Source organism: Aulonocara stuartgranti (genome assembly GCF_965226115.1).
Source record: "Aulonocara stuartgranti genome assembly, chromosome: 18".
In the NCBI taxonomy this organism is placed as follows: domain Eukaryota; kingdom Metazoa; phylum Chordata; class Actinopteri; order Cichliformes; family Cichlidae; genus Aulonocara; species Aulonocara stuartgranti.
In genome coordinates this window covers 20,515,524-20,541,796 of record NC_138954.1, presented here as the reverse complement: position 1 = coordinate 20,541,796, position 26,273 = coordinate 20,515,524, and the positions used below count along the sequence as shown (strand labels likewise).

The following is a 26,273-nucleotide window of genomic DNA, read 5'->3' as shown; positions in this document are numbered from 1 at the left end:
AAAGGTTGTGGGGGGTGGGGTGGTTAGCATGCGGCCTTCAGCTCACAGAGCCATGCAACAGACAATCCATCAGCGAGCTAATCAGACTGATCAGGAGCATAGAGCCCCTACGTGCCTGATGACGGCAAGAAGTGCTTAAGCTACAGCATCAAGCTACAGGCTGGTCTGATTTAAGCTACTCTAGCAGTGCTCTTATCAAGACCTGTAGTATTAAAGAGATTGCTACTAGGATCATCTCACTAGCCCCCCTGGCTGAGATCTATGACAACTAGAGCATCACGCCTAGCTGCTACTGTATGCTTCAGCCTTCAGAAAAAGCTTTGTGCAGACAGATTTGCAGACAAATTATTTTAATACAAATTGAAAAGCTGCTAACATTTGCTTAATATTATCAATATAATATTGCTAAAAGGGACCATTTCCAACAGATTTAGCATACAGCCTTTTGGTATGTTTTACTTAAGTGTGAGTGTATTAGTAAGCAGTTTCATTTTTTTGTCTGAATACAAACAGCAATGTAACTGGACTCCTGTTACAGAGTTATAGAGAGGACCGAGCACAAAATGAAGGAGAAGAGTGGGGCAAAGGAAAAAATAACAGAACTGACAGAGCAGATAAGACGAGATTGAAAACAGAAAAAAAAGGAGCCAGTTACATTTTGAAATGGAACACAGAGCATACGGATCTATTTAAGATGTCTAAGATGGAGCTGCTGTTGAGCTGAGATTGCTTGGGGGAAAATGCAAGGCCACAAAATAAAGGCTGAGGCTTTAGCTGATGGAACACTTGCTAATTCGTCAGGCAGTGCCGTAAACTATTGGAGAGCACAGAAAACTGAGAACATCTAAAGCCTAAACGGTACCAGCACAGCTCTGCGTTTGTCCTATGCAGAGCTAAGCACTGCTTTGCAGCCATGTTACATGTCTACATGTTGTAGCCATTTACTTTCACGTAGAGCTGGGCGATATGAGATTTTTTCATATCACGATATGTTTTTTTCATTTCAGGCGATAACGATATCTATCACGATATAAGCCAAATAACTATATTTGTAAGATTTAAATGTGCCGTTGCTCACAAGTAAAATGTGAAATAATCAGCAGCTTGTTTTTATTTAAATATTTATTTCCCATAATAAGTTCAACAGGGTAGATGTACTTAAGGAACATGAGACTTTTTCAGATAAATAAAGGCAAATATTGCAAACTACACAAAAGGCAGCCGCTAAAGCGTTTAAGTTTCAAAATAGAACAAACGAAACAGGCTACTAAATTGTCAATTCCACTTAGAAACAAAATATTAATTCTAAAAATAAATCTTAGTTTGTTTTACAGAAGAACAGACAAAACTAACTTTTGTCAGTATCAAATAAACTGAGAACTAAAAGGAAATTCTCAATCTCTCCTTGTTGTATAGCTGAGCTTTTCAAACAGTTTTAACAGTTACTTTAGTCTGACAAAAGCCGAATGACGAATTAGCGCTTCCAGTCAGAGACTGAGGCTACGTCCACACGTACACGGGTGTTTTTGAAAACGGAGATTTTCCGTTTTCGTTTTAAAAAATAATCCCGTCCACACATAAAGGCAGAAATGAAGGAAAACGCTGCTATGAACATGCCAAAGCAGCAGGTGGCGCTAGATTCCTCACCCTGCAGAAATGTTGGCCAATCAGAAGTCTAGAAGCCTCGGTGGGAAAAAGTAAACAAAGCTGGGGCATAGAAGCAGACCCGAGTCGTATGTGTGGAGGGACAGTAACTGTGTGTATATGTAAGCATTTAAACACTGCAGAGAGTAGAATTAACAGTAACAGTATTGTAGAAATTCATTTCACCGAAACAATAACGTGGCGCACAGTGTGACGCATGCACCAGTTTATTGTATTTCCAGACTTGCTTTCGGCACAATTTACAGTGCACGCTACTCTGTTTTTTGTCAGACTTGAAATAGCCGAAATACCTTCACACTACGGAACTTCTATGGCTCTTCCGTTCGACAATCTCTCCGGCATTGGAACCATCATCTGTTTTCTCTTCGGTCACGCTCGGTTGATTTTTCTAGTCGGCACACTCATTTCCTCCATTACGCGCTGGCTCCATTACCCGCTGCCTGCTTCCCAAACAAACACACGTGCGGCTTGGCACTTGTGCTGTACGTAACAAGTCACGCGACGTGACGCTGCGGCTGTGATTGGTTCGGCTCTGCGCTACTTAGTTTGGATTGGCTGACCTTTTTTTTTTATTTTTTTTTATTTTAAGAGGACAAGAGCGGCGAAGTCTATCGCGATAGCTTAATTTCTCTATCGAGTAAAAGTTATATCGCGATACATATCGTTATCGTTCTATCGCCCAGCTCTACTTTCACGTCAAGAACATGTGGTACAACCAGTCTGTGCGCTAGTCCTGTTTGTGCTATTGTTGCCGCAGAAAAGATAGAAGTTGTGACCAAGAGCTTAAATGAAACCTAGTGACGCCATCATCTTTGTGGTGATCAATGCTGTTGCCCTCATACCTGTTCAGGTCCACTTTTTCACCAAACGGCACTCTCCCTACGTGTAACGTCTTCCTCGGTGGATTAAGCGCTGCTGTGCACACCTTTCACATAGCCAAATCGTTCAGAGACAGACAGCCATGCTCCGCTGGGCATTCATTGCACCTTTTAGCCCCTTTTATTCATTTATTTATTTGTTTACTCATTTATTTTTTTCACAAAAGAATACATGGCTAAATAAGAACAATGAACTCAGAGTTTAGAAGCAAAAGCTATACAGCTGCTACCTGATTAGGAAAGTTCTATGTGCTTTTGAGTCCATTTGGGCCAATTAATCAGGTCTATGTGAATAAATGTGGGCTAAATGAACACATAACCACACCAATAATGCTTCCAGCCTGATGTTGTGAAGAGAACAAACCATTAAGACACTCCCCAGTGACAGTGAAGGAAGTGAGGTAAACAAACTTTTTGGGGTCTAACAATGCTCTCCCTCTGCATAACTGTGTGTCAGCAGGGATAACAGGAAGGCTTAGCATATTGCTTTTACATCATATTAAGATAACTATGATGCTGTGAGAGGCCTTATTGGATCTCCAGCGGATAACGGCAGGACAGTGTCGAAGTTTCACAGCATTTGCCTGAGTAATTAGGACTTCAGGGGATGATACTAGACACGGAGAAAGAACAACAGCAAAAACGAGAGAAGTGAGAAAGGATGTGGAGAGAGAGAGAGATAGCTGAGAGGAAACACAAGGAGCTCCATCAATCCTAAGAAGAAGACAATAAGAAGACAAGATGGGTGCTGGATAAATGCACATTCATATGCATTTAAATTAAAATAGATAACCCTGCGTCTCACCCTGTGATAGCCGTGATAGACCACTGGATCCTTTTCAGTTTGTCTCAGAAAATGCCAGAAAGTGCCATTTCTGACATTTTGTTTATATGTGGCTTTTAATATGTATTAGTGCCTTAGTGCGCAGCCAATCTAATTTATTGGATACTTACTGGTGCAAGGTTTATCTGGCTGATCACCATCCCCACGGTAGTAGCCGTTGCGGCACACGCAGATGGTGGCAGCCTCAGATGTGGAGCGGCTGTTAGGAGGGCACTGTAGACAAAGACTTGGACCTTGGGTCGACTTGAAGGTACCCGGTGGACATGCTGTGACAAGAAAAAAAAACACTGTTAGAACTGTAAAATACAACAAAAAAAGCATGAATTCAATTAAGGCAAGCACAAGGTTAAGCTATTTTTAAGTGATTTTTGTCAATTGCCTTTCTGCAAGTTACTCTTACCCCCTCCCAAACTCCGCTATATTTAACGCATGTCTTATTTTGCTCCTAATGTGGCTGTCATCGCTGGTGCTAGGAGGGTTAATTTATGTGGGACAGCAGTGGAAGATGTTATCAGAAATAGAGGTAATTGGCATGGATGGATGGCTCAAGGATGTGAACACGGTGCTGCAGCTTTGGCTGTATCCTGTACTTCTCCACTGAGTCCTCGCCCTGAATGTTTAGCGGCGAGCTCTGCATATCTATAATACAGGCATATTGATTAAACACAACTTAACTTAACCGAACTCTCTGAACTCAGTGTGATAGAGAGAGGGAAAACCCCAATACCTAAACAGATGTGTCTTGGATTACAGCCACCCAAGGTATTTATTTAATTTTTTTTCTTTTAACAGTGACCGATGGGTTTCAGGTTTCTGAAAAACAGCAGAGTGCACAAAAGCCCAAAAGTGTTTTAACGTCTGAATCTTAAGATCTGTAGGCACACAAAGGCTTGGTGAAGAGCTTGCGGTAAATAATGATTTGTGTTCTTCTACAAATTCTACAGGTGTGACACAGCAATTTCAGGTAGTATAGCTGAACAGTTTGTAATCCCTCCTCCAGATAAATCCCACACTCCACCTGAGCTGTCAGATTTATCCAGTGAATGGCCGCCTCAGCCTACAAGACAGCACAAAGTCCCCAGGAATATCTAATGGAAACAGAGTTTGCCCTTACATCAAAAACATTTGGATCCACATTCGATGCTACCTATAGAGCTGAAATACTATACTATATCCAGACAGAGGACCATGCCTGAAACCTGTGCTTAGCTCATATTACTTTGGTTAGTGCATTACTCGCTCCCTCTTTGGGTCTGTTTGCTTTTGACCTGCTGGTTTGTTCTTCTGTTGGTAGACGCTTTTGGTCAATATTAAAATGAGCCGGCTGCGTCTTTGTTTCTAAATTAGGGCATTGTTAGCAGAAGCCTCCACACCCACTGGCACATTTTTGCATTGTGTTTTCATTTGCTTTGCTTAGTAAATTTGACCCCTTACTGTATGCAGACATATTTAAGCGCAGTACTGAATTTTTACTCATTTACGTTTTCCTCGTGCACAGCAGTGTGCAAAAGTTTCGGGCACTTTAAATGTTTTATTCATCGCCTGATACCAGAGCGATTAGGCTCTGATCATTTAAAAGTTATTCTGCAGCATGACCACAATCTCAGACAGGCTGCGAGAGTCATACTGGCCTTACTGATAAGAAGAACGAGGATTTCTAAAACAGTCCTGCCAGCACTAGTTTGTGGATGTTGGTGTGACGTGTTAAAGTCCCAAATTCTAAAGGCCACGGTGGACTATGAAGATTATTGTAGCTGATAGCATTGTGCTTAAGTGCAGGCAATAACCTAATCCACTCACCCCAATATCCCAAAAGAATACAAAGAGTTTCTGTGTGGTGTGGAGGGGCTTACTGAGTAAAATAACTATGATCAATGTCCTATGTCTTAGCAGGCTTACTGATGAGGGAGGATGCTCTGGCACTGCTGCATGCCAAAAGGGGAATAAGTTATACATTTAATGGGGCAAGGCTGTGTCTATTTGCCTGAGCGATAGACAGATAAAAACAGTCATTTTATTCATTTCGCTCACAAAGTGAAACACCTACCCAGCACTAAGATGCTTATCAAGAAAAACAATGACAGAGTTTATCAAAATGACGGGCCAGTGGTTTGGCTAAGTATTTCAAATATTAATAGAGACTGCTTAAATCAGTCCATCAACAAAATAGTTTAGTTTAATCTGACTAAGAGCCTTCAATTCTAATATGAACACGTTGCCAAACGGAGAGCTATTTAAACTAACAATGGTAAATGGCCTGTATTTGTATAGCACTTTACTAGTCCCTAAGGACCCCAAAGCGCTTTACACAACCAGTCATCCACCCATTCACACACACATTCACACACACACATTCACACTGGGGCGCACTGACAGAGGCGAGGCTGCTGGACACTGGCGCCGCCAGGCCCTCTGACCACCACCAGTAGACAACGGGTGAAGTGTCTTGCCCAAGGACACAACGACCGAGACTGTCCAAGCTGGGGCTCGAACCGGCAACCTTGAGCCACTCCCAACTCTTGAGCCACGATCGCCACAATGGCAAGGTGTTGGGCCCATTCTCCCTCACTGCCAGGTCAAACACTAGAAAATATAGCACTGCATGAAAGGGAAACCTCCACTGCTAATTAAACAGGTCTTTGAGACACAATTAAAAATATTATGCTTAAAAAATTAAAAATGCTGGACATTTTATAGATCCTATTTTCTGACATTTATAGACTAGGATTTGGCCAGCCCCTCTTATAAGCTGTCGGGAAGGATTAGCGATAAAGAAAGAATGAGAAGCAAATCAGGTTAAAAAGAGAGATGATTTATATACACACACACACACGCACACAAGTGAAGGCGATTCCCAGCGAGCCGCGGTTCTTACATGTCCTTTGGCTGGGCTGACGGACACACTGTGGGCTAACTGACTGACCTTATGTCTAGTCACACAGCAATTTCCACACACAGTCAGAGCACCAATATTTATCAAACATACATGATCAAACTGCACCAAGTCCAAATAGAAGAAGAACATATTGCTATTGCTATGTCGTGGATGTTTAAGACCTGTCTTGATACAGCAGATGTGCAAGGGTTGTGAAAATGTTACTGCATATAGGCAATAATGTTCCTACGGGTGTGTAGGGGGGCTCTTTTTTTAGTGTGGGACTGATAGTTTGCAAACTCTCTTGACTTGTAACACTGACTCCATGTGTGATGAGATCAAGCTTCTTCTAATACAAGAACATAGAGACTCTATAAAACTCTCCCTGGCCATATGTGGGAGCACATACCAGCTGCAGACCCATTTTATAAAGCAATAACCACCAACAATATCAGAGATTACAAGACGATAAAACGCAGATCAAAAATTCATTTTTAGCAGGAGAAGGGAAGGGATCTTATGTCTCATCATCTTTGCCACATAAAATTCAAACATCGGGGGAGCAGAGCACCGCACGCATGCAGATGGCGTCTCACAAAAGCAAGCGAAAAGCTTCAAATGCATTGCTCGGCTCTTCTGAAAAGGGATCACAATAGGTTGTTCAGCGTGTGTTTAATGGGGTGTGAGGAGAATATGTGCATTGGATTCTGCCCTCGGGTTGTGTGTTTACAGACAGACAGTAGCTGGGCTAGACACTCATACATGGGAAAAAGTGAGGAGAAAAGCAGGAGAGCCCGTGCTGATTCAGCAGTCTGAGATAGCGGTGCTACAAATGAGTCTCTAAGCAAACCTATGAGCAAAAGAATACACACACACTCTTAGATTCCTGTACACAACTCATGTAAATGCACACACTCCATAATCCTACGAAAACGCTCCCATACTGGCATCAGTGATATCACGTACTATGACTACAGCTGACCCGATTAAATGAGATGGCGCACCCGCATCTTCCGCCACTGGACTAAAACATGTTTGACAGAACCTGAGATAATTTAATACCTCTCCTTGGGAAAACCGAAGACGCTACAATCAGCATTACAGGAGGTGAGATAAGTGACAACCTGGCAGAAACAAAGCAGCCCCGCAAAGACGCAAGCAAACACTTTAGACACAACATAAGATTAATATCTGTCTAGATTAGAACCCCCACTCTGGTTTTCTTCCTTAATTGAGGAAAGGTTTGCGCACTATTTGCTCTCAGCAATGACTTAATCCTTAAAACAGACAAAAAAAGAAAGCACAAGCAAAACACAAAAGCATAAAAAAAACAATTATGCAAATGTAACATTTCAATCCATAGGATCTCTTCAGGTAAACTGCCTCGTTCCTTTGCACCATAATGTTTTTTGGGTTTTTTGTTTTTTTTTGCTCTGGTGCCTGAAAACCTGTGCCTCGGGCGTACTTGCTGTTTTTCCTCTGTCTTCTCCCTGTAATTGACAAATCGTATGTGCATGAATGTTACCATTAAACTCATCAATTAGCGCCCTACTAGTCTGCCTCACAAAACCAGAAGGAGGAATAGATATGGGCAAAAAGAGAAAGTCAGAATGATAAAGTGATTTGAACTATTATGTCAATAACTCACAAAACCGCAAATGTCTCATTCGAAGAGCAGGCAGCCCCTAGAATGTATCGTTATGCTTTATTGATATTGGAACTGAGCCCAAAATCTTTCTTCCTGATTTGTGAATATTTAGATTGCAGGAGGTCAGGAGTTCCTGTGCCGCAGAAGGGGGATGGAACAAGGTGAAGAAGGAGAGGAAGAAGAAGAAGAAGAAGGACGAGAAGAAAAAGAAAACATGTAGCACGCAGAGCCATAACTCATCAGATGTGTTGGTTTTCAGGGAGATGAAGGCTGTAATATTATATCAACAAGCAATTAGTCTCCCCAGTGGGGGAATAACCCACATTTGAAATGGCTGTATGCAGAAACAAAACATTCAGTCCTCTGAAGTGGTCCCTTCAGGACTCTCTTTGCATTGTTCAATCCTCCTGCTCACTTCTCTTTCCTGACTTCTCTTTGTCTCTCTCCCTGGAATTGCTTTCCCCCCCCCACCTTGTACCTTTCCTCCCGTTGTTCCTTTCTCGCCTTGATTGACAGCTCTGACTCTATTCGAAGGCTGGCTGTCTTTCTTTCCCTCCCTCTCTCTCTATCTCACTCTACAGTTAGTTGACGGAGGTATGGCAGCTGTGGATCGCTGCTCACTACTCATGACAGTCTAACTGGGATGACTTCATGTCATAGCAGAGCCTGAGCAGCAGAGTTGAGATGACGATCTCCTCAATGTCATTTTCCCACCTGGTTCAAGATTACTGATAATGACGACAACCTAAATCTCTCCGGCGTTAAGAAGCATGCAGACCACCTTTATACACCAAACTGTTAATTTGGAGAAAATGTTTCGCACAACATTGATGTATCGATTAGGCAGGACAAACAGGAGAAGATTAGCAATATGAGAAAGTCTCTGAGAGCAAGCTTTAAGAATGGTTGATGTGCAGAGCTGCTCAGGGGTTAGGCTAAGCAATATGCTCGGTGAGCGCATAATACAGTGCAAACTGCAGGCAATACATCAAACGTGGAAGCACACTGGGAATGTCTCGCATTAGCTGCATGTGTTTAAGGTGTGAAGTTGCAAAATGTCTATAACCCATAAGAATTGGAGGCAATTGGAGACGTGGGATTAATGGAGGTAGAGTGATAAATATTACATTAGCTTGTCAGGGAAGCATCACTAGGTGTCGGCTAGATAAAATGGAAATGCGCGAGTCAGGGATTGAAGAAAGCCAAAGGATTATGACCAAGACAAGATTGGAAACAGGTCTCCTATGCAAAAACCCAATCAAAGTTACAGTATACTGTACTAAATCCTTTCCCTGACTTTTATATGGGAATGGCTCCCAGGCACGCACGAGGTTTAAAACCGCTGTAAATTGCTTGACAGATAATTGTGGGAAAAGCAATCAAACATGGAGTAGTTGATATGGAGAAGGTTATGTAATAAGTCTGATCATTTCTCAAGGAATTTCCATTTCATGTAATGAAAATCCAGCAATCCAATATAAAGTAAGCGACATCAAAGACGTTTGGTTTCATCAAATAGCTTTTGGCCTGATGTAATCAATATAGCTTTTTTTAAAAAAAAAAAAAGGAATTCCGACTCTGTCTGTGTGAGGTTTTGATGCAAAGAGGGTGTGTGACCTGCCAGCGACCCTGAAGAACCGCCCTTAACCCCCCCAGTGAACCCTTAACCCCAACCCTCATCCATCACATGGGACATATCAGCCTTTAGAGGCTTTGGATTCATGCATACGCCCACTCACTCACAGACACTCATGCAGACAGACGTATGTCTGGGTCAAGACTCCAGTTGACCCCTATTTTATGATTTTATTGCTGAGGCTCTGAGAAAAACAACACTCTCCTACTAAAACAAGCAGAGGATGTGGTTGCGCCAAGCCTGTGTATTTATGTTTATGTGATATCTAAAAAAAATACATCAATTGAGCGGTGAAATGAACAGGTTCGTTTGACAGAGGGGACACAAAAAGTGTCAGGACAGCCAACACCTTAAAACAAAAAGGCAATCAGCGGTGCAGTGTATTGGTATTCAGCCTTGCTCTTCTGTCATTGTTCATTTTCCAGCCACAATCCACGTAATGAGCTGCTTTTCCAACCCAGGTGTTCCATTTCTTCACAAGGTCATTGAAAAACACAATACAATTATTTGAGACCGACGCATGGGCTGAAACAAAGCCTTGTCAAAATCATCAGAAAATGCCCGCAGGATATTAAAAGTCAGGGTTAAAGTCCTCTCAGGGCTATGATTTATTAATTTATAGAAACTGATTTAAGAATAATTGAGCTTTTTTTTTTCCTCATCACAGGTCAACACTGGCCAGATATTATGCATCTTCTCACAAGTGATCCCATTCCTTCCCTTGTTTTAAAGGCATTCGGAGTTCACAGTGGTGACATCATTTGGCAAGTCTGGTCAGTATGAGTTTCCACTATGCCCTGTCATCGCCTTTTAATCTCAAAGAAAGAGAGAGAATGTAGGAGGGATAAGAGGGAAAGAGAGGTTTTTCAGGAATAAAAGGGACGGTCAAAAAAGGGTGCAGTGCTTAAAGCATACCTCGTCTGCTTTTGTTAAGACCAGCGGTGCTGAAATGTTCCGCCCAAAGAACACTCCCTCTGAACATTAATCATCTGTCCATTCTGGCCCTGTCAGAGCCTGTCATCCAAGGTAAAGCAGGCAGCTAAACCGACAACCACCCACATACACACAAACTCACACGCCCATGAATGTTGCCCACATACAGCTATCCTGAACTTTCTGCTGCCGTAGTCCCAGCCACTGCTCATCTGGACATACCTATTCTTTCAGCTAGCTAATACAGCAATGCCTGATGTTGCAGAAACTTCAGTGAACAATAGCTAAACCCCCTTGAGAAAGCAAGATGTCTTCCAATTAGAGCTGTGGTTCAACACTGAGCTGTATATTGCTGTGTGAGGCAAAATCTCTGTAAGGAATGAAAAAAAAAAACAACAACATGAAAAGTAAAAGAAATTTGCATCCTACTTTAGTTGTAGACACTGAGGTCCTAATATTTAGAAAATTATAGTAATTGAGTCCTGTCACACTCCTGAATGTGAACATGTCCGGAGAAGAAAAGCCATGTCTGACTGGTTTCAATAGATGGCAGTGCAGCAGTGAAATAAGTAAAGGATGAGACAGTGTCCAGTTTAAAAAAAAAAAAAAGGAGGGAGAGAAATAGGCCTGTGTGTGATTTCTCCAAAATATTCAGTTTGCTTCACATACAGATATGAAATTCAACAGTTTCACTGCTAATGCTAATGAAACGAACATGTGTCTCCCAGACAATGAATAAAGGATAACACATTCTGCTCCAAATTAATTTGTGTGTGCACGTATCTGTGCATGTGCGAGTCTTAACAAACCAGCAAACAATTTAGCAGACAGCCCACGCCCTTGGGCAGGCTGTTACCATAGTAACCTTACAGCCAGTATTTTTTTGGCCCACACTTTTCCTTTGAACAGCCGGCCAATGACAGACCAGCTGACTGGGAAATCTGGCTTTCTGAAAGCACATGCATGAATTGTGTGTCCTCATGTGCACGTGCATCCGTGCTTGCGTATGCGTGTGTATAATACGAGCCCGATACAGATCGAGGGAGCCAAACGATGCTTTAGCTCCATATAGACTCGAGTGGCACGCTGGCAATTGGCTTGTCTGTATCATGTCATGACACATTGGCTTAGGTCAGTTTTATTTCCAGGAAGATGCAACTCTGTGCCAGGGCTCCAGGCTTATATTTCAGGCGGACAAGTGGTCAGAGAGGAGCAGAAGAAAGATACAGAGAAGCCGCAGAGGTGCTGGAATTCCAGGAAACTCCATTGTGCCAGTCTATTTCTGGTTGGCAGGGTAGTAGAGAAGACGGCCCTCATATCACCACTCAGCAGGCAGTAACATGTGCTTGCACTACAATCTACACTGTAATCAGAACCTAACAGGGGACTGGCCAGGCTCATTGCCCGCTGTGAACTAATAGAGAAAGAACAAAAACAAAAAGACAACACACAAGGAGGTGCAAGGATCGAGAGTTTCTCGATGACGGGTGAAAACGGAGGGATGTCACATTAGCTAGAGGCATTCTGTATGCTCAGCATTTGACTGGCTGCAGGATACGATTCATCTAAAATTACTCGCGTAATAAACTGAATCCACCACCATTAGTAACTTACATTTATTTTATTGTGATGTTTGTGAGTGACTAATTTTTCATTTAGTGACTTTTTTCATTATGTTTTTTTTTCCCCATTGTTGGTTTATTAATTTGCTTTGTTGATTTATTTATACCTATATTGGTTCATATTTTCAGCTTTAGTTCGTTTTCTCAGTGGATTTTTTTTCCATTTCAGTTTAGTTTTAATTGAAATTCAAATATGATTTAGTTGATATGTTACTTGTTTCAGTAGCTGGAAATCAGAGAAGGGAGCCATTAACTCAAAAACTGGGTGTTTATTTATGTTATTTTATTTTAGTATCCATTTAAAAAAATACTGAATGCCCAAAACTTCTCCAGATGCATCATCAAGGTCTGAGTGTATATGATAGATATACCAGTGTGTCTTAAAATAAATAAATAAATACATATACTTAAAAAAAACTGGCATGAATGGGTAAATGTGGATCAAGTGCTTTAACTCATCAGTCAGTTTATCAGAATAATCATCAGAAGCCGTTATGATTACCTTGTGATTAATTACCTTGTGTTTCCAAGAAAAACAGTATCAAACTCAAAGTAGTGAAACCTTTAGCTTCCTCTCAGCACTTGTCTCTTTTAAGCAGATCTAGAACAATTAATCTATAATAGTTAGCCAAAGATGCCTACTCTTGCTCCTTTTCCTAAATTGCTGTTTCTTTGCTCGACATATTCCATTTACAGCCTTTAAACCTTATATTACAGACTAAACACTACAAACAAACACTGCTGTAGAATAATAAGATGCGGAGACAGTCTGATCATTAAAAATTGGATTTAATTTACACGAACAAATACGTATTTCCAAAATACAAATTCAAGTACAAACCCCCCCCCCCAGAAAGATACGGTGACATATGTTCAGCAACAGTTGGATTTTTAATCAGTTAGCCTCATTTGGTAACACAGGAAACCTTTAACTTTATTCAATGAAAGAAAATGTGTGTAATCGATGATTGTGGATGAAACCTCAATAGGTTTCTCAAAGCTAAATGTTTATAGCTTGCTGACAGAAAGTTGTCTTTTTTAACAAATACTAATTTTACAAAACAACACTGACTTGTTTTGTTAAACAAATACAACAAGTAAAAACCCACTCCGGATTTATGATTCACATTTGCAAAAGACAAATGTATGATTTGTCACTATGGTGAGTGTCACGGCTCAGCTTGTTACTCCAAAATAAAATGGAGTGTGACACCAGAGTTTATAAAGAGTTTATTAAGACTTGAATTAAATTTCTAGGGATAAAGTACAAACACATCTTGTAAGGTGTGGATAATTATTGATTAAGCCATGCATCACCCAAAAACTGTTGCACTGATACTGCAAGACACGTATTGGGTTTCACTGGGTTTTATTTATTTTGCACATTTTTATATTTGCCTTAAAATTATACAAGCAAGCAGAAAACATTCTTTCTTACATTACCACTATCAAAGTCCTGCTATCTATCTAGTGTCACTATCTAGTGGAGACTGTTGATCTTAAACACACATTAGCTCCCGATTGGTTCAAATGTTAAAAAAACTGTTGTAGCAAGGCTAAAAGTCAGCTTTAAACACTCATCTATTCTCAAATACCCAGCCTGTAATCTTAGGGTGGGGTTGAGGGGGCACGCTAATGAGTGTAGAGGCCTGGCAAGAGGGATTAGCAATTATGAACATACAAGTGGAGTAGAGTGATAAAACAACTGAAAAACAAAGGTCCCTTCACTGTTTACCATTCTCTAATTTGATTCCTAATTGAGCGTACATAACACAATGTTTACACCAAAATTTTCTGGCAAAGACAAGCAGCCATGGCAGACACACTCAGCTGAACACAGCTATGCTCGTCCCTTTGATGATCTCAGGAAGAGGCTCTCCTGTTCACAACAGCATCGCCACATAAAAGAGCAGTGACATGTGTCTGACCAGCACCGAGCATCTGCACCAGCTCATGGTGACGCTGACATTTTCATACACGGCAAATATGCTATCAGACGGTAGCAGGCTACGAGTCAGTTGGATAACGAGAAAGAAAAGGAGTCTGGCTTTTTAAAATCTAATAGAAAATTTAGAGCCAGCCCTTAGGCTCCAGACATAACTAACAAGACAAGAGATGGACAGGTGAGAGTGGCGAAAATGAGAAGGGAGAGGTGGTGTGAACTACACAGGAGCTCTGAAGCCTTGGATTGTGATGACATCAACTATTATAAAAATAGCTATATTAATTCTACATTCACTAGTAAGATGTTCCTCCAGCTATCCCTCCATCCGCTGCGCACTGCCCTCGCTGCTTTTATGCGTAATAGGAAGAAATGACAAAATGTTTTGCACCATAAGAAAAAAAGCACAAATTATGTGTGAAGCGTAGGTAAGCAAAACCGACCCAAGCGCAGCATATAAGGGTGTGAGAAAGGGAGAGAAAGCGGAAAGGGGAGGTGTGAGCTAAATAAAGTGAGAAAGCACTCAGGAGTACATCTTGTCACTCAAGCTGGTGGCGGCAGAGTCCCACAATATGTGCGCTGTGTGAAGCAGCCACTTCTCATTGAATGCTAAGTGACAGCTAAGCTATTACTGCTAAAACTGACAAAGAGGCACCAGGAAATAATAAAAAAAAGGTTGCATGACAAATACTTTTTAAATTAACTAAGCTACATGTTCTGCACGACACAGTCCAGCAACAATCAGGTCCATGCGTGACTGTGACTCAACAGACGAATGACATGCATAAAATTTTTCTTTTTTCACAGAATGTTAAAAAAAAAAACAAAAAAAACAAATGGTTATGTTTAGCAAATATCATTTTGCATGACAAGAAACCGACCCCATTTCCTGGCACAGAGTGCACCTGCAGCTGTGAAACTCTCAAAAGGTAACCGGACCCAGAGCTCATCTATATTCATGCCATATTTACATCTGCCTGACCTCTTCACAACCTTATCAGTATCGCCTTCTGCAGAAACAAACACACACTAACACACAGAAATGTTGGGTGTTATAGGTAACTGACACCCCCACACCACCCGTCAAAATGCGGACAGTTCTGACCTTTATCAGACAGACTTGGTCAATAAGCCCAGAGCTATAAACGGGGCACACATGTGTTAGCTGGGTAGAATGTGCTTTTGTGCTTAAAGTGAGTACATCCATATGGTGCCTGGACGGATGCAACTGTGCATTGTTCGCTTGATGGAGATAAAGAATAAAAATTGCATCATAGGCTGGTGCTCATGGAGCGCTAAGATATTGGACTTCAAATAGCCTTCAGAACAGATACTGAAACACAAATACATTTTTCATTTATATTTACATTTCATTTATGTGTTTTTATCAAATATTGGCTGTAATATTTGGTATTGAGGTTTTAAATATCAACCTGCGTATTCTGTATATTAATCCATATGGTAGCTGGGATAAGCTCCAGCCCCCATAAACTCTGAAATGGATAAGCGGAGGAGGACGGAGGGACGTTCTATTATCAAGTCTTTTAGAAAGATATTCACTTTTTCACTTTTTGAAGCAGCATAAGGGCAGAAAGATGATGTGAATTATAGAAATATTAGAAAACAATACATTTTTTTCAAAAGGTAGAAAAAAATGCTAAAAATATGCAGAAATAAACGTTTAGTGGAAATTAGAAAATATACACGTGTATTTTATTTTTTTTTTACCAGGTATTTATCCTATGTGTGGATTATAAGAGTCTGACTGCTACTGGGTGATGATTGCAGTCCATCCTGCACAGTTGCTGTAACAGTCAACTACTGCACGAGCTGCTCAGGGCCAGTGTCGGGTGTTGTTCATAATGGACATTAGCTTGGCTAACATTCTCCTCTCATCCACCTTTATTTGTCAGTAAAGTAGTTAGGGGCTAAACACATCAAGATGAAAGCAAATTTAACTTTCAAGAAATCTATCAGCTTTATCAAGAAAGGGGATTTGCTGGGCTGTTCTGAGGTAATGAACAATATCGGCAACAGACATCATTAAGTCAGGAAAAAAACACACACACAGACCGTGTGCACTTCAAATTGGAAATTGCCAGTCTTCATTTGACTTCTTGACATTGTGGTGAGATACATACCAACACACTGTCCAAGTGAAAATCAAGGAGTAACACAACATAACCAATTGGGAAACTAGATTATCCATATAAATGACAGAAAAAAGTTAACATGAAGCAAAGGTCGAACAACATCCAGTGCACTTTTGTGCCTGCTTAAACAAAAGAGATTTTAAACTTGGTCATTTAAAGTAGGTAAGGTTGGATTAGGTACATTTCCAAAGCTTATCAATTTCTGTTCTGCCACAGTCACATCTTCTTGTATTCATGCTACTGCCTAATTAGGTTAACATACTGTAAAAAACACAGCAGTACTGTCTTTAAAAAAATAATGACACAAGCAGACATAATATTGTGGCACAATTTCTGTAAAATCAGCAATTGTAAAGCAAGTATTGAAAGCGTAATTTAGTAATGCAAGGCTACCATTGCTAAACTGTAACTGATCTTGCGTGCTCAGTTTCATAACAACTGGAGCTTACATTAAACTCAAGTCAATATACAGTATCATAACATACAATTTGCCCTACAGCTCTGTAAAATAATAACAACAAACTGCACAAATGCATAGACACACAAAGGGGTACAAGCATGACAGTGCAATGCTGAATAAACAGGACCAAATAAATAGAATATGCACTGATATACACATGGGTAGACACATACGCACGCAATGAGTGTCATACACGTATCTGAAAACTTCAGGAATGTTATCGCATGATAACAGTTAAGACACGCATTGTTGCAGAGACAAAGCATGCATACAGTACCTGTTGCATACAAATATTCCAAGGAACATCCAAATACTGAATGGATATACTCAGATATGAACATCAAAAATAGGGACTGGGCCATCAAGTTACTTGGCAAAAAACCTTGAGTACACACAAAAGATGGGTTTGTATTTTAAAAAATATAGTTGAGCTCATATTTCTCTAGTTTATTTTTATGTATTATAGTTTTTCTTGCCTTTTTTCTTTCTTTTGGAAAGTACCACTTGTTTGGTTAAGGTCACATAGAAAGAAATAAATCAATCAATAAAAAAATGAAACATAGAAGAACAGGAAATGCATGCAATGCACACACGCACATGAACGCACACAAAGACACACATAAAGCACACCTTTCCTGAACAGGACATATTGGATTAGGAATGATTTTTTTTCCCCCTGAGTCCTGTCTCACAGGTGCTAGATTAAATGCCATTCCCACTTTACTACAGATGGCTCAAAAACAAATCATACAATCCATACGCACACATATTCACATACATACACACACACACACACACACACACACATACAGAGAAATGCTCACCAAGGAGATATATAACATGTTGGCACACCCAAACACTAAAGCACCTGTACGGTCCAACGCGTCTCCTCTTTGTATTTCAATCACTGAATCGATGGTTCTAAATTGATTGTAGCTGAGCAGGGGCCAGAGATGTTCCCCCTGGCTCGCTGCCCTGGCCCTCTATTGATTAGATCTGAGAGAGCCAATTGCTTTCACACTGGATTAAGGTGTTCCGGGGCAGTGAGCAAGGAGAGAGAAACAGAGGGAGAGAGACAGAGTCATAGAGAAAGGGGGGAGAAAGAATAGGCTTAGCATCCTGAGAGATTCACCTACAAAGCAGTAAGATCAGGTCAGCAACATTAGCAATTAGTTAACAAGTCATTTGTTGGGGGAGGATAGGTTTGAACATGTATCCACACCATCTACTGGTGTTTCAAACACGTACATATACACAAACGTAGGCAAATAATTTCATTTACGTATAAATTAATATATTTTCTATAACACACATATAATGAGACATAGTCAAGCACATAGAAAATGCACATATGTCTGCAAATTTAAACACGCACACACATGCACACACCTTTGTGTTGCAATCCTTCAGATCAGAGGGCGCTAACACAGATCAAGGGTGTAATCTCATTCCACCCTGGAGCTAAGAAGCCCAGGGCAACAGTATTACACTTCAAAGCTTCAGTCTGAGTTTGTTACACATTCCAGCTCCAAAGTCTTATGCACTGTAACCTAGAGGAATCAAACTCAAACTTTACTATCAGCCAGCATCACAGGATCTCTTCTGGCTTGGATCAAATGATAAATATAGTGCGAAAAGTGGATATATCTTTTTTTCTTTTTCTTTTTGCAGGGTAGGTCTTTTTCCCCCCGAAGTCTGCATTCACATACCTCTTTGCCACATCTATATTCCACAGGGGGCTTTGACTTTCTATATGAGAGAATGGAATGGGCGGAAAAGGGCCAAGAAGAGCCTTCACCCTTCGCCAAAGACAAGTACTTTTGTCTGGCTGATGTCCCCTTCTCAAACCATTTCCACAATGGAGAGGCTTCCAATCCAGATTAAGTGCTTATGAAAATGAAGAACTGCGTGTTGAGAAAAAAGAAGGGACTGCACAGCCTCTGTGGACCCAGGTCACGAAAGCTAGGAAAAAGGCCCCTCGGTCTGAGTCCTCATAAAGGAATTTCTTGGGGAGCAGCAGCCCTATTCACATGGCATTAGGGGTGTAAAAGCCTCACACTGACTGCACAAGTCAGGCCAGCTCAGAATGCATTTGGTTAATACCTCTATTGTCACCCTCCTTCTATGACTGCTCTCTTAGCAGTGAGAAGCAGGACAGTGGTAAATGGGGAATTAAAGAGGCAGAAAAGATGAGATACAGAGAGAAAACAAGGAAGGGAGTGAATAAGAATCAGTGGGTGTAAAGCCCTCACAGCCATACTTATATAGTATGTGCGTGCACAAATAAATGAATGTACATCCACAAATAATACTTGTTGTGTGTCCTGTTTGTGGGAGGCCGACACGAAACCTGGCCAACACAATAATTTATGTGAGAGTTAAGAAACTCAACAGGCCTACAAAGCCAAAACACATAATGACAGTCCAACTACGGTAGCCCATAATATAAAGGTCAGTTTATAGGAACGCAAGAGAGAAAGAGGTGTAGAGGGAAAAAAAGGGAAGAGAGATAGAGGAAGAGTCATTGTGAAATTGACTGAGTGTACGAGCATGTGTGCTTTTGTGTCCCTTTCACTCCGTGTTTGGTTCATTCCCCAAAGGGTCTTATTATGCCTTGCGCTGGCCCCATCACAAAAGCAGTGTCTTTGTATCTCAGCCCATGTAGCACCCCTAGAGAACATTCTAGACACAGCAAATCCATTTGTTTGTCAGCTATAGCTGGACTAATCAGATATCATTCTCTTTGAGAATACCACTGTGCAGCCTGGACTAGCACTATAGTAATGCTGGCCCAGCACTGAGATAACATCTCAGTTCTTTCAGGCTCTTTCTATTTTGTAAGTACTGCACATAGACATCATAAAATGGGGATAGAGGGTAAGTGGTAAAGCTATCCCTGAGTACATTGATTGATCTTCCTAATAATACAGCTACTTTATTAAAACATATTTCCTGATACTGTATATTAGTCAAAAGTTACAACTAAAAGTGAGAGGTACACCACTAAAACTACACAAACTGCACAACAATGTGCAAAGGTTAACTGTATGAGGAGAGATCAATTCTGATATACTGTATCACTTGTATGTAGCACCAGACCTGTTGACACAGACTCACTCACAGCTAAAGTATAATAGTTGTGTAATTGGTTGTTGTTATAAAAAAAAAGGCTGTCTTAGAAGTTATTAAATAGCCTGAGCTTTGTGTGTTCTTTGTATTTGTCAGTCTGAAAATATACCTTTCTTGTAGCAGAACCACAAGCCTTAAACCTGTAAAATACAGGCTGACTTAACTGTCAAGGAAAACATGTAATTACATCCACACAATGATATAGAGCAATACAGATTATAGGAGTTGTCTAATTGATGTATAATTGCACATTGTGAGGTTGTGTTTGATACAGCCTGCTCAGTTACGACCTGGGGAGCTGAATTACTTTAGGATAATGCAGGGTGTCATAACATAAATTACACAGACATAATTCTTTGCATATGTTTAATTAAAGATTAAACATAGGAGCGTTTACAGTGTATATATGCAATGTTGTTTGCTTCAAGTGTGCAGGAAGTAAGGCGAATATGATTAGGTTAGGAAATTAGACACGCAGAGGTCAGCTTGAGGTGGTAGTGTTAGTAATCGTGTACATGTGTGGCTTCTCAATGTGTGTACAGGCATCACACAAAAGAGACTGAATAGTTTGCGAGCCATGACACAAAGTCTACCCCAGCTGCCTACGTGGGGTATCCCAGACATCTTGCCAGCCCATCCACAGCCAACACAGGGAGGCAAACAACCATTCACACCTACAGCCAATTTAGAACCGAACATGTGTAATTAACCTAGCACACATGTCTTTGGTCTGCTGTAGGAAGCCGGAGCACCTGGAGAGAACCCACCCAGGCACAGGGACAATATGCAAATGCCACAAAGACAAGCACCAGCCAGTGGATTTCACTCCAAGACCTTCTTGCTGTGAGGCGACAGAGCTAACTACTGCACCCCTGTGCAGCCCTAGAGAACATGCTAATTTTTTAAGTACACTTCACTGAGTGTCAATGTTTTCCAGCCTGACATTACTCGTTGTTTTGTGGTCGAGTTGTCATTGAAGGTGGGACGAACAGAGCTATATCGGCCCCGCCATAATTGCAATTCAATTCTAATTAGATTGTCAGTCCACAAGTTCCACAACATAAATTTGACTAATCCACATCTATCAATGAGCAGCTGATAGCCTCCAGCAAGCGATGAGACAATTTCCTGGAATTGAAATGTGTCCTTCTGCCATCACACCACACAGACAAACAAACAGTTTTATTAGCAGGACAGTGAATATTGATGGACACTGATTAGGTTAGAAGGAGAATAAGGTACGATGGAAGGGGGAGGGATTGGTGTTTCTGCTTTCCAAAGCAGGTAGTACTCTGCGAAGAGGCTCAACGTGTCGCCTCTTTACTGTGTGCTGGAGCATATTCCAGAGGGATGAGGCGTGGAAGAAGAAAACAAAAATGAGGGGGAATACAGTTTCCCACATGCCGTGCAAGCTGAAGTGTCTCTTGGCATTTAACATTTGGGTATCTTGTGAAGACAACACAGACACTGAAATACAAACTTATAGAAATGCGATATTTTTGTTTTTCATTGAATTCCTAAATGTGCATTCATTAAAAAAAGGAAATTGTGGTAGATTTGATTGATGGGGTTCATGGTTTGGGTGAGAGGGTGAAGTAAAGCCCTTCAAAGCAAAAGCTTTTTGTGTTTTGTCATGGGGGTGACATAGGCAAATTAGGCAGGGCCCCAGCCATCAGATAAATGCTGGGGGTTCTTTGTCTTCCTGTGTCCTTGTGCCACTGGTTGGCCTCGGCTCCCGGTGTCAATCACTGAGTGGAGCGCAGGAGAGGAGACATGTACGTATGAGGGCTGACTGTGAAGTAGACGATGAGAACTGAATGAGAATTTGGCGAAGTAGATTAGAAGGGGTCCTGGGTCAAAGGCAGGCCCGCCTAATAAGTTCCCCGTTCCACATCTGGGAGAACGACCAAGTGAGAGATGGCAGCAGCAACCCCAGTATAAGCCCAGTGGCCAAATCCATAACCCAAAAGTGACTGAAGGTTAGAAAGCCAGACTAGAGACAGATACAGAGAGGAAAACAGCTGAAAGGGGAGCAAAAACTAATAATAAGGAGGAGGGGGAGGAGTTTGTGTCCCTCCACAAGAACAGCTCTGGTTGTGGTGGCTATTTCAATTATGTGTGAACAAAATCTTTGGATTCCCCTCGCATCATTAGAGACCGGGTCTGTTGTTGCAGTGAGAGCTGCGCATCTGTGCTTCGGGTCATTATAAACACTCTGTTTGGCCCTTAGATTCAAAAGGCCTTTGTCTGGGTCATGCTCTTTCACCAGTGCTCTTTGCCATTCAGCTTATTGAGAGCCATGGAAACAAGATGTCTTTCACTCTCTTCTCTTTCTTAAAGCTTTTCTCTGTCTCTTCCTCCCACTCCATTTTCCTCACACCACCCCGGCCCTCTCTGCAATAAGACTAATAGGAACAGGAAGAGTCAGATGCTTACTTAATTGGGCTTCAAGGTGACTTAGTAAATGCTGTGTGTGTGTGTGTGTGTGTGTGTGTGTGTGTGTGTGTGTGTGTGTGTGTGTTGTTCAGTACACATGGATGGTTCTCTGCAAATGAAGTAAACTCTGTGGAACAGGAGCAGACACGGCCAAATGGGATGGAATGGGCTCTAATAGGTTACCAGGTCTTTGCAGGTTTGTCTGTCAGATCTTTTACACTCAGATAAGCCATACAAAGAAGTAATAAAAAAAACTTACCGGAGCAGAAAAACGTAAAAAACCTAGTGCATAGCCTGCGAAACTGAACTTTAAGATTAAAATACTGGTCGGATGGATTCAGTTTATGAATGTGTTTCTACTGCTAGACTCTGAGCAAGAGCTCTTTATTCTCTAGAGAGAAATAAGCCTGCTAATTGATGTCCGTGACAATGAACCCTATTGGGATATATGGGGATTTATAAGCTTTTAGGCTAAGGTTAATAATGTGATAAATGTGCCCACCTCACTACATTTAACATTTTTAAAAATGCACACGTGGTAGAAGTAATATGTTTTTCTTAGTGTGTGTGCTCATGCCCCATGATGGCAGCCATTAGACAGGAGTAAGGCAGCCATGATGAATCGGCACTTAGCCCAGGGAAGCGCTCTTGCTCAATGGGCTGTGAATCTCCTGCTGCCACTGTCAGCCTGCTGAATGTTAAATAAAGTTATTTGAATATTTGTAATATTAATGTGGCAGCATGTCAAAAGCCTGCTGGAGCCTAACAGTGAGAGAAAATATGAGAGAACTCATATTGGCGTGCCAGCCTATAGGACTGCTCGGGTGAGGAATGACATAAATACTAGGGGTGCAACGATACACAAAATTCACGGTTCGGTTCGATACTTTGGTGTCACGGTTCGATATTTTTTCGATACAAAAAAAATGTTCATGCATTTTTTATTTGTCATTTATTAAAATTATAAATATATATTTTAACTCAAAAGTACAGTTTTTAAATTTAACCCTAACCCTTGTGCGTGTTTTTTATTTTGACAGCGAATGCGCACCTGCGGACCACTTATGTGCAGCCCTGGTTATTTAGCTCATCATATTGCAGCCACAGAAATTCTTTTGTCCATGAAACCATAAAGCTGCACTTTCTTTTTGCCTTATAGTCTGATTTGTCATAACTTCTCCGTTTTGTGGTAAGCTTTTCTTTGGCTGTCACTTCTTCACCCTGACCTGTCTTATTTGGCTCAGCAGAACTGAAATGCTTTTACACACTCACTCACATAAGCTCAGCGATTCTCTGCGCGATCAACCTCTCACATGTTTAAGCTTGCTGCGGGAGATTTCACTTGTCATGTTTGCATAGTAAGCTAACGATTAATACGACGATGTCAGAGGAATTGGTGCACAAATTATCATCACTCACAGATCAGTGCTGTCGCTCTCTATACACAGTTCGCACGATTGCAAAGTGAAAGCAAAAAAACAAGCGCAAATTCAAACGCGACTTCAATATGTCACATATTGACAGTGGCTCACCGATGCCAATGACATAATTACCCAGCTACATTTCTGAAAGAATGCAAAAGCATTGACATATATTTTTCCTACAGTAGCCCGACGGGCAGGGAAGAGATAGATTTTGGTAGCCCGACTGAAAAAATCGCTAGCTCCGGGACGTCGGGCTAGCGATATTGCGAGCCCTGTATCTGATTGAGGAATCACTCATCTTTGGAAAAGAGAGTTTATTACAGAGAAATGGCTCTTTCCAAAATAAAAGCTATACTATCCGCTTCTTCTGGGCTATATTCTCAGCAGCATAAGGAGAATCATGTGCTAACAGCTGTCTAAATGACTCGGCTAAAGTTAGTAGCATGCTTGTTGTATTTGTCTTTGCACTAGGATGATGTCGGCGTAAATGTGCAGTCATATTCGTTGTGTTCCCACTAGTGCTTTCAGGTTAATCTCGTTGAAATGACCTTAACGCCACAACACGGCAAATCTCCGTTAACGAGCTACTGCCGATCGCTCCGTGCATGGGGCTAGACGGCCAACACGTTAACGAGCTAACTGCGCTAACACACTAGTTCACATCAATGTAATTGAGCATTGCATGGCACATCCAACATACTGTTTTACTTTAGTCCATGACTCGCTTACCTTCAGGGTCATACGTCACATGAAAACCAAAATAATTCCAAACGCCAGATCTGAATGAGGTTCAATTTGCCTGTTACAAGGAGAGCTTAACTTCTGTCTCGCTAGCTTGCCCTGCGCTCTTCCTTCTGACTATGCTGTCTGTGTTGAGCGCTCAGTGAATCTGCATTCGACTACTCCGCCTAGGCTTGACAGTGCAGCCTAGGCGGAGTAGTCGAATGCAGATTCACTGAGCGCTCAACACAGACAGCATCGTCAGAAGGAAAATTGATAAAATAAATTACAAATGTTGTATTGTTCGATACATATGCGTACCGAACCGAAAGCACTGTATCGAACGGTTCAATATCGATACGAATATCGTTGCACCCCTAATAAATACTAAAGTAAATAAATACATACTTATGGTCACTGCACTGGAATATAGGATGGATGGAGGGATGGATGGATAGTATGGAGCAAAATTCTGGGAATTCATATAGTACCACAGATAATGAAATTAACCAGTCAAATTCTCATTTCCCCCATTTCATTCATAGCCCGTTCACATCCATTTGAAAGCAATCAGTAGCTGCAATAGCAATGCTTCAATTCCAGACCTTTTGCGATTCCCTGAGCCCACACAAATCTCCACATCCACACAGGTGGGGAGAGTCTCAACAGCTATGTGTGTTGCATATGGCCTGTAAAGAGTAAAAACAGACGAAACTTTGAGAATAACCAATTACAAAATTAAACAAAATATAGCTAGCCTTATAGACCTGAAGAGGACATTTGTCAGCCCAACGAAAATTTGGCTCCCCACAGGAAATAAAGTTTTAACACCAAAATTAAGAATAAGCACTCGAAAGTTTTGAATTGGTTTTCATAGAGGATAATTTGCAACTATGCCACATCGTCCACTTTTAAGAGCTTAAACAACAGAATAATTAGGTTTCTGTGGTGTTTTAATTACTTCAAATAAAAAAAAAACATACGGAACATTAAAATGATCAATGCTTAGACAGACTCAAAACAAAACACATGACGCAAAGCCAGCACGATCGAGGTGATTCCATCAATTACTCCTCAGGTGGGCCTTGACACCAGTTCTAAGAAGGGTCAGTGAAACCATCCTACAAGCCTGTTTAGGATACTTGAGTTAAGCAGGACACACAGCCGAGACAAGCTTTGTATTGGTAGAGGTAGCGGGGTCTTATTTGGAGTGTCTCGCTCGATTTAACAGGGAGGTGATAAAATATTTAGCGGATTGCTTACAAAGCTAAGGGGAAGAGAGCGAGGAACAGAGAAAGAGGGAGAGGAAAAGTGGGGGATACCCAAATGGCTTGCGTAGTGGCTGGGGAGCTGGTAATGAGGATGGCATGCTGGCATCATCGTTACAGAGCACAACAACTCTACATGGTCTCTCTGCTCAACCAAACACATACACAACACGCTACCTGACAACAATTAAAACATATAGATTAATGAAAGTGCAATCAGGTGCTGGGAAGCTCGCACATGCCCTGAAACAACACTGAAACGCACATATTAAACCTGCAAAAGAAACAAGCGTTATTTCTGCTGTCACGACAAAGAACTTCCAAAAAAATTAGAAATAAAACCATCATTTATCAATTCAAAAAACTGGCTTTCCATGTAAAAGGACAACTATTCAAAACGATGATCCACCTAACAGAAGTTTTGGTATGGTGGGTATAATATGTAATATACAGATGCATAGCTAGAATAAATGCACTTTCGTTTTCATGTCACTATAAGCAGAAACTAATTTTTACCTTCTTAGGTTCTGGTGAATTAGGCAAATTACATTAATTTGTGTCTCAAGAGCTACATAATAAAGGCACTAATTGAAAATTTTCCACACTTTACCAGACTGTACACAGTACTACTGTGTTCCTT

General features: G+C 41.1%; 2 protein-coding genes across 4 annotated transcripts in view; one reads left to right on the top strand and one right to left on the bottom strand.

The window, feature by feature from the left end:
* Positions 1-26,273, top strand: part of LOC309693852 (uncharacterized protein) — a 548,750-nt gene that overhangs the window by 154,171 nt on the left and 368,306 nt on the right. The window lies entirely within an intron of this gene.
* The window catches only part of ephb1 (EPH receptor B1), a 187,732-nt gene that overhangs the window by 81,340 nt on the left and 80,119 nt on the right, over positions 1-26,273 (bottom strand). For both annotated transcript variants that reach the window (XM_082513439.1, XM_082513440.1), the window contains exon 4: positions 3,498-3,653. In XM_082513439.1, the coding sequence (XP_082369565.1) occupies positions 3,498-3,653 (156 nt within the window). The remainder of the gene's footprint in view (positions 1-3,497; positions 3,654-26,273) is intronic.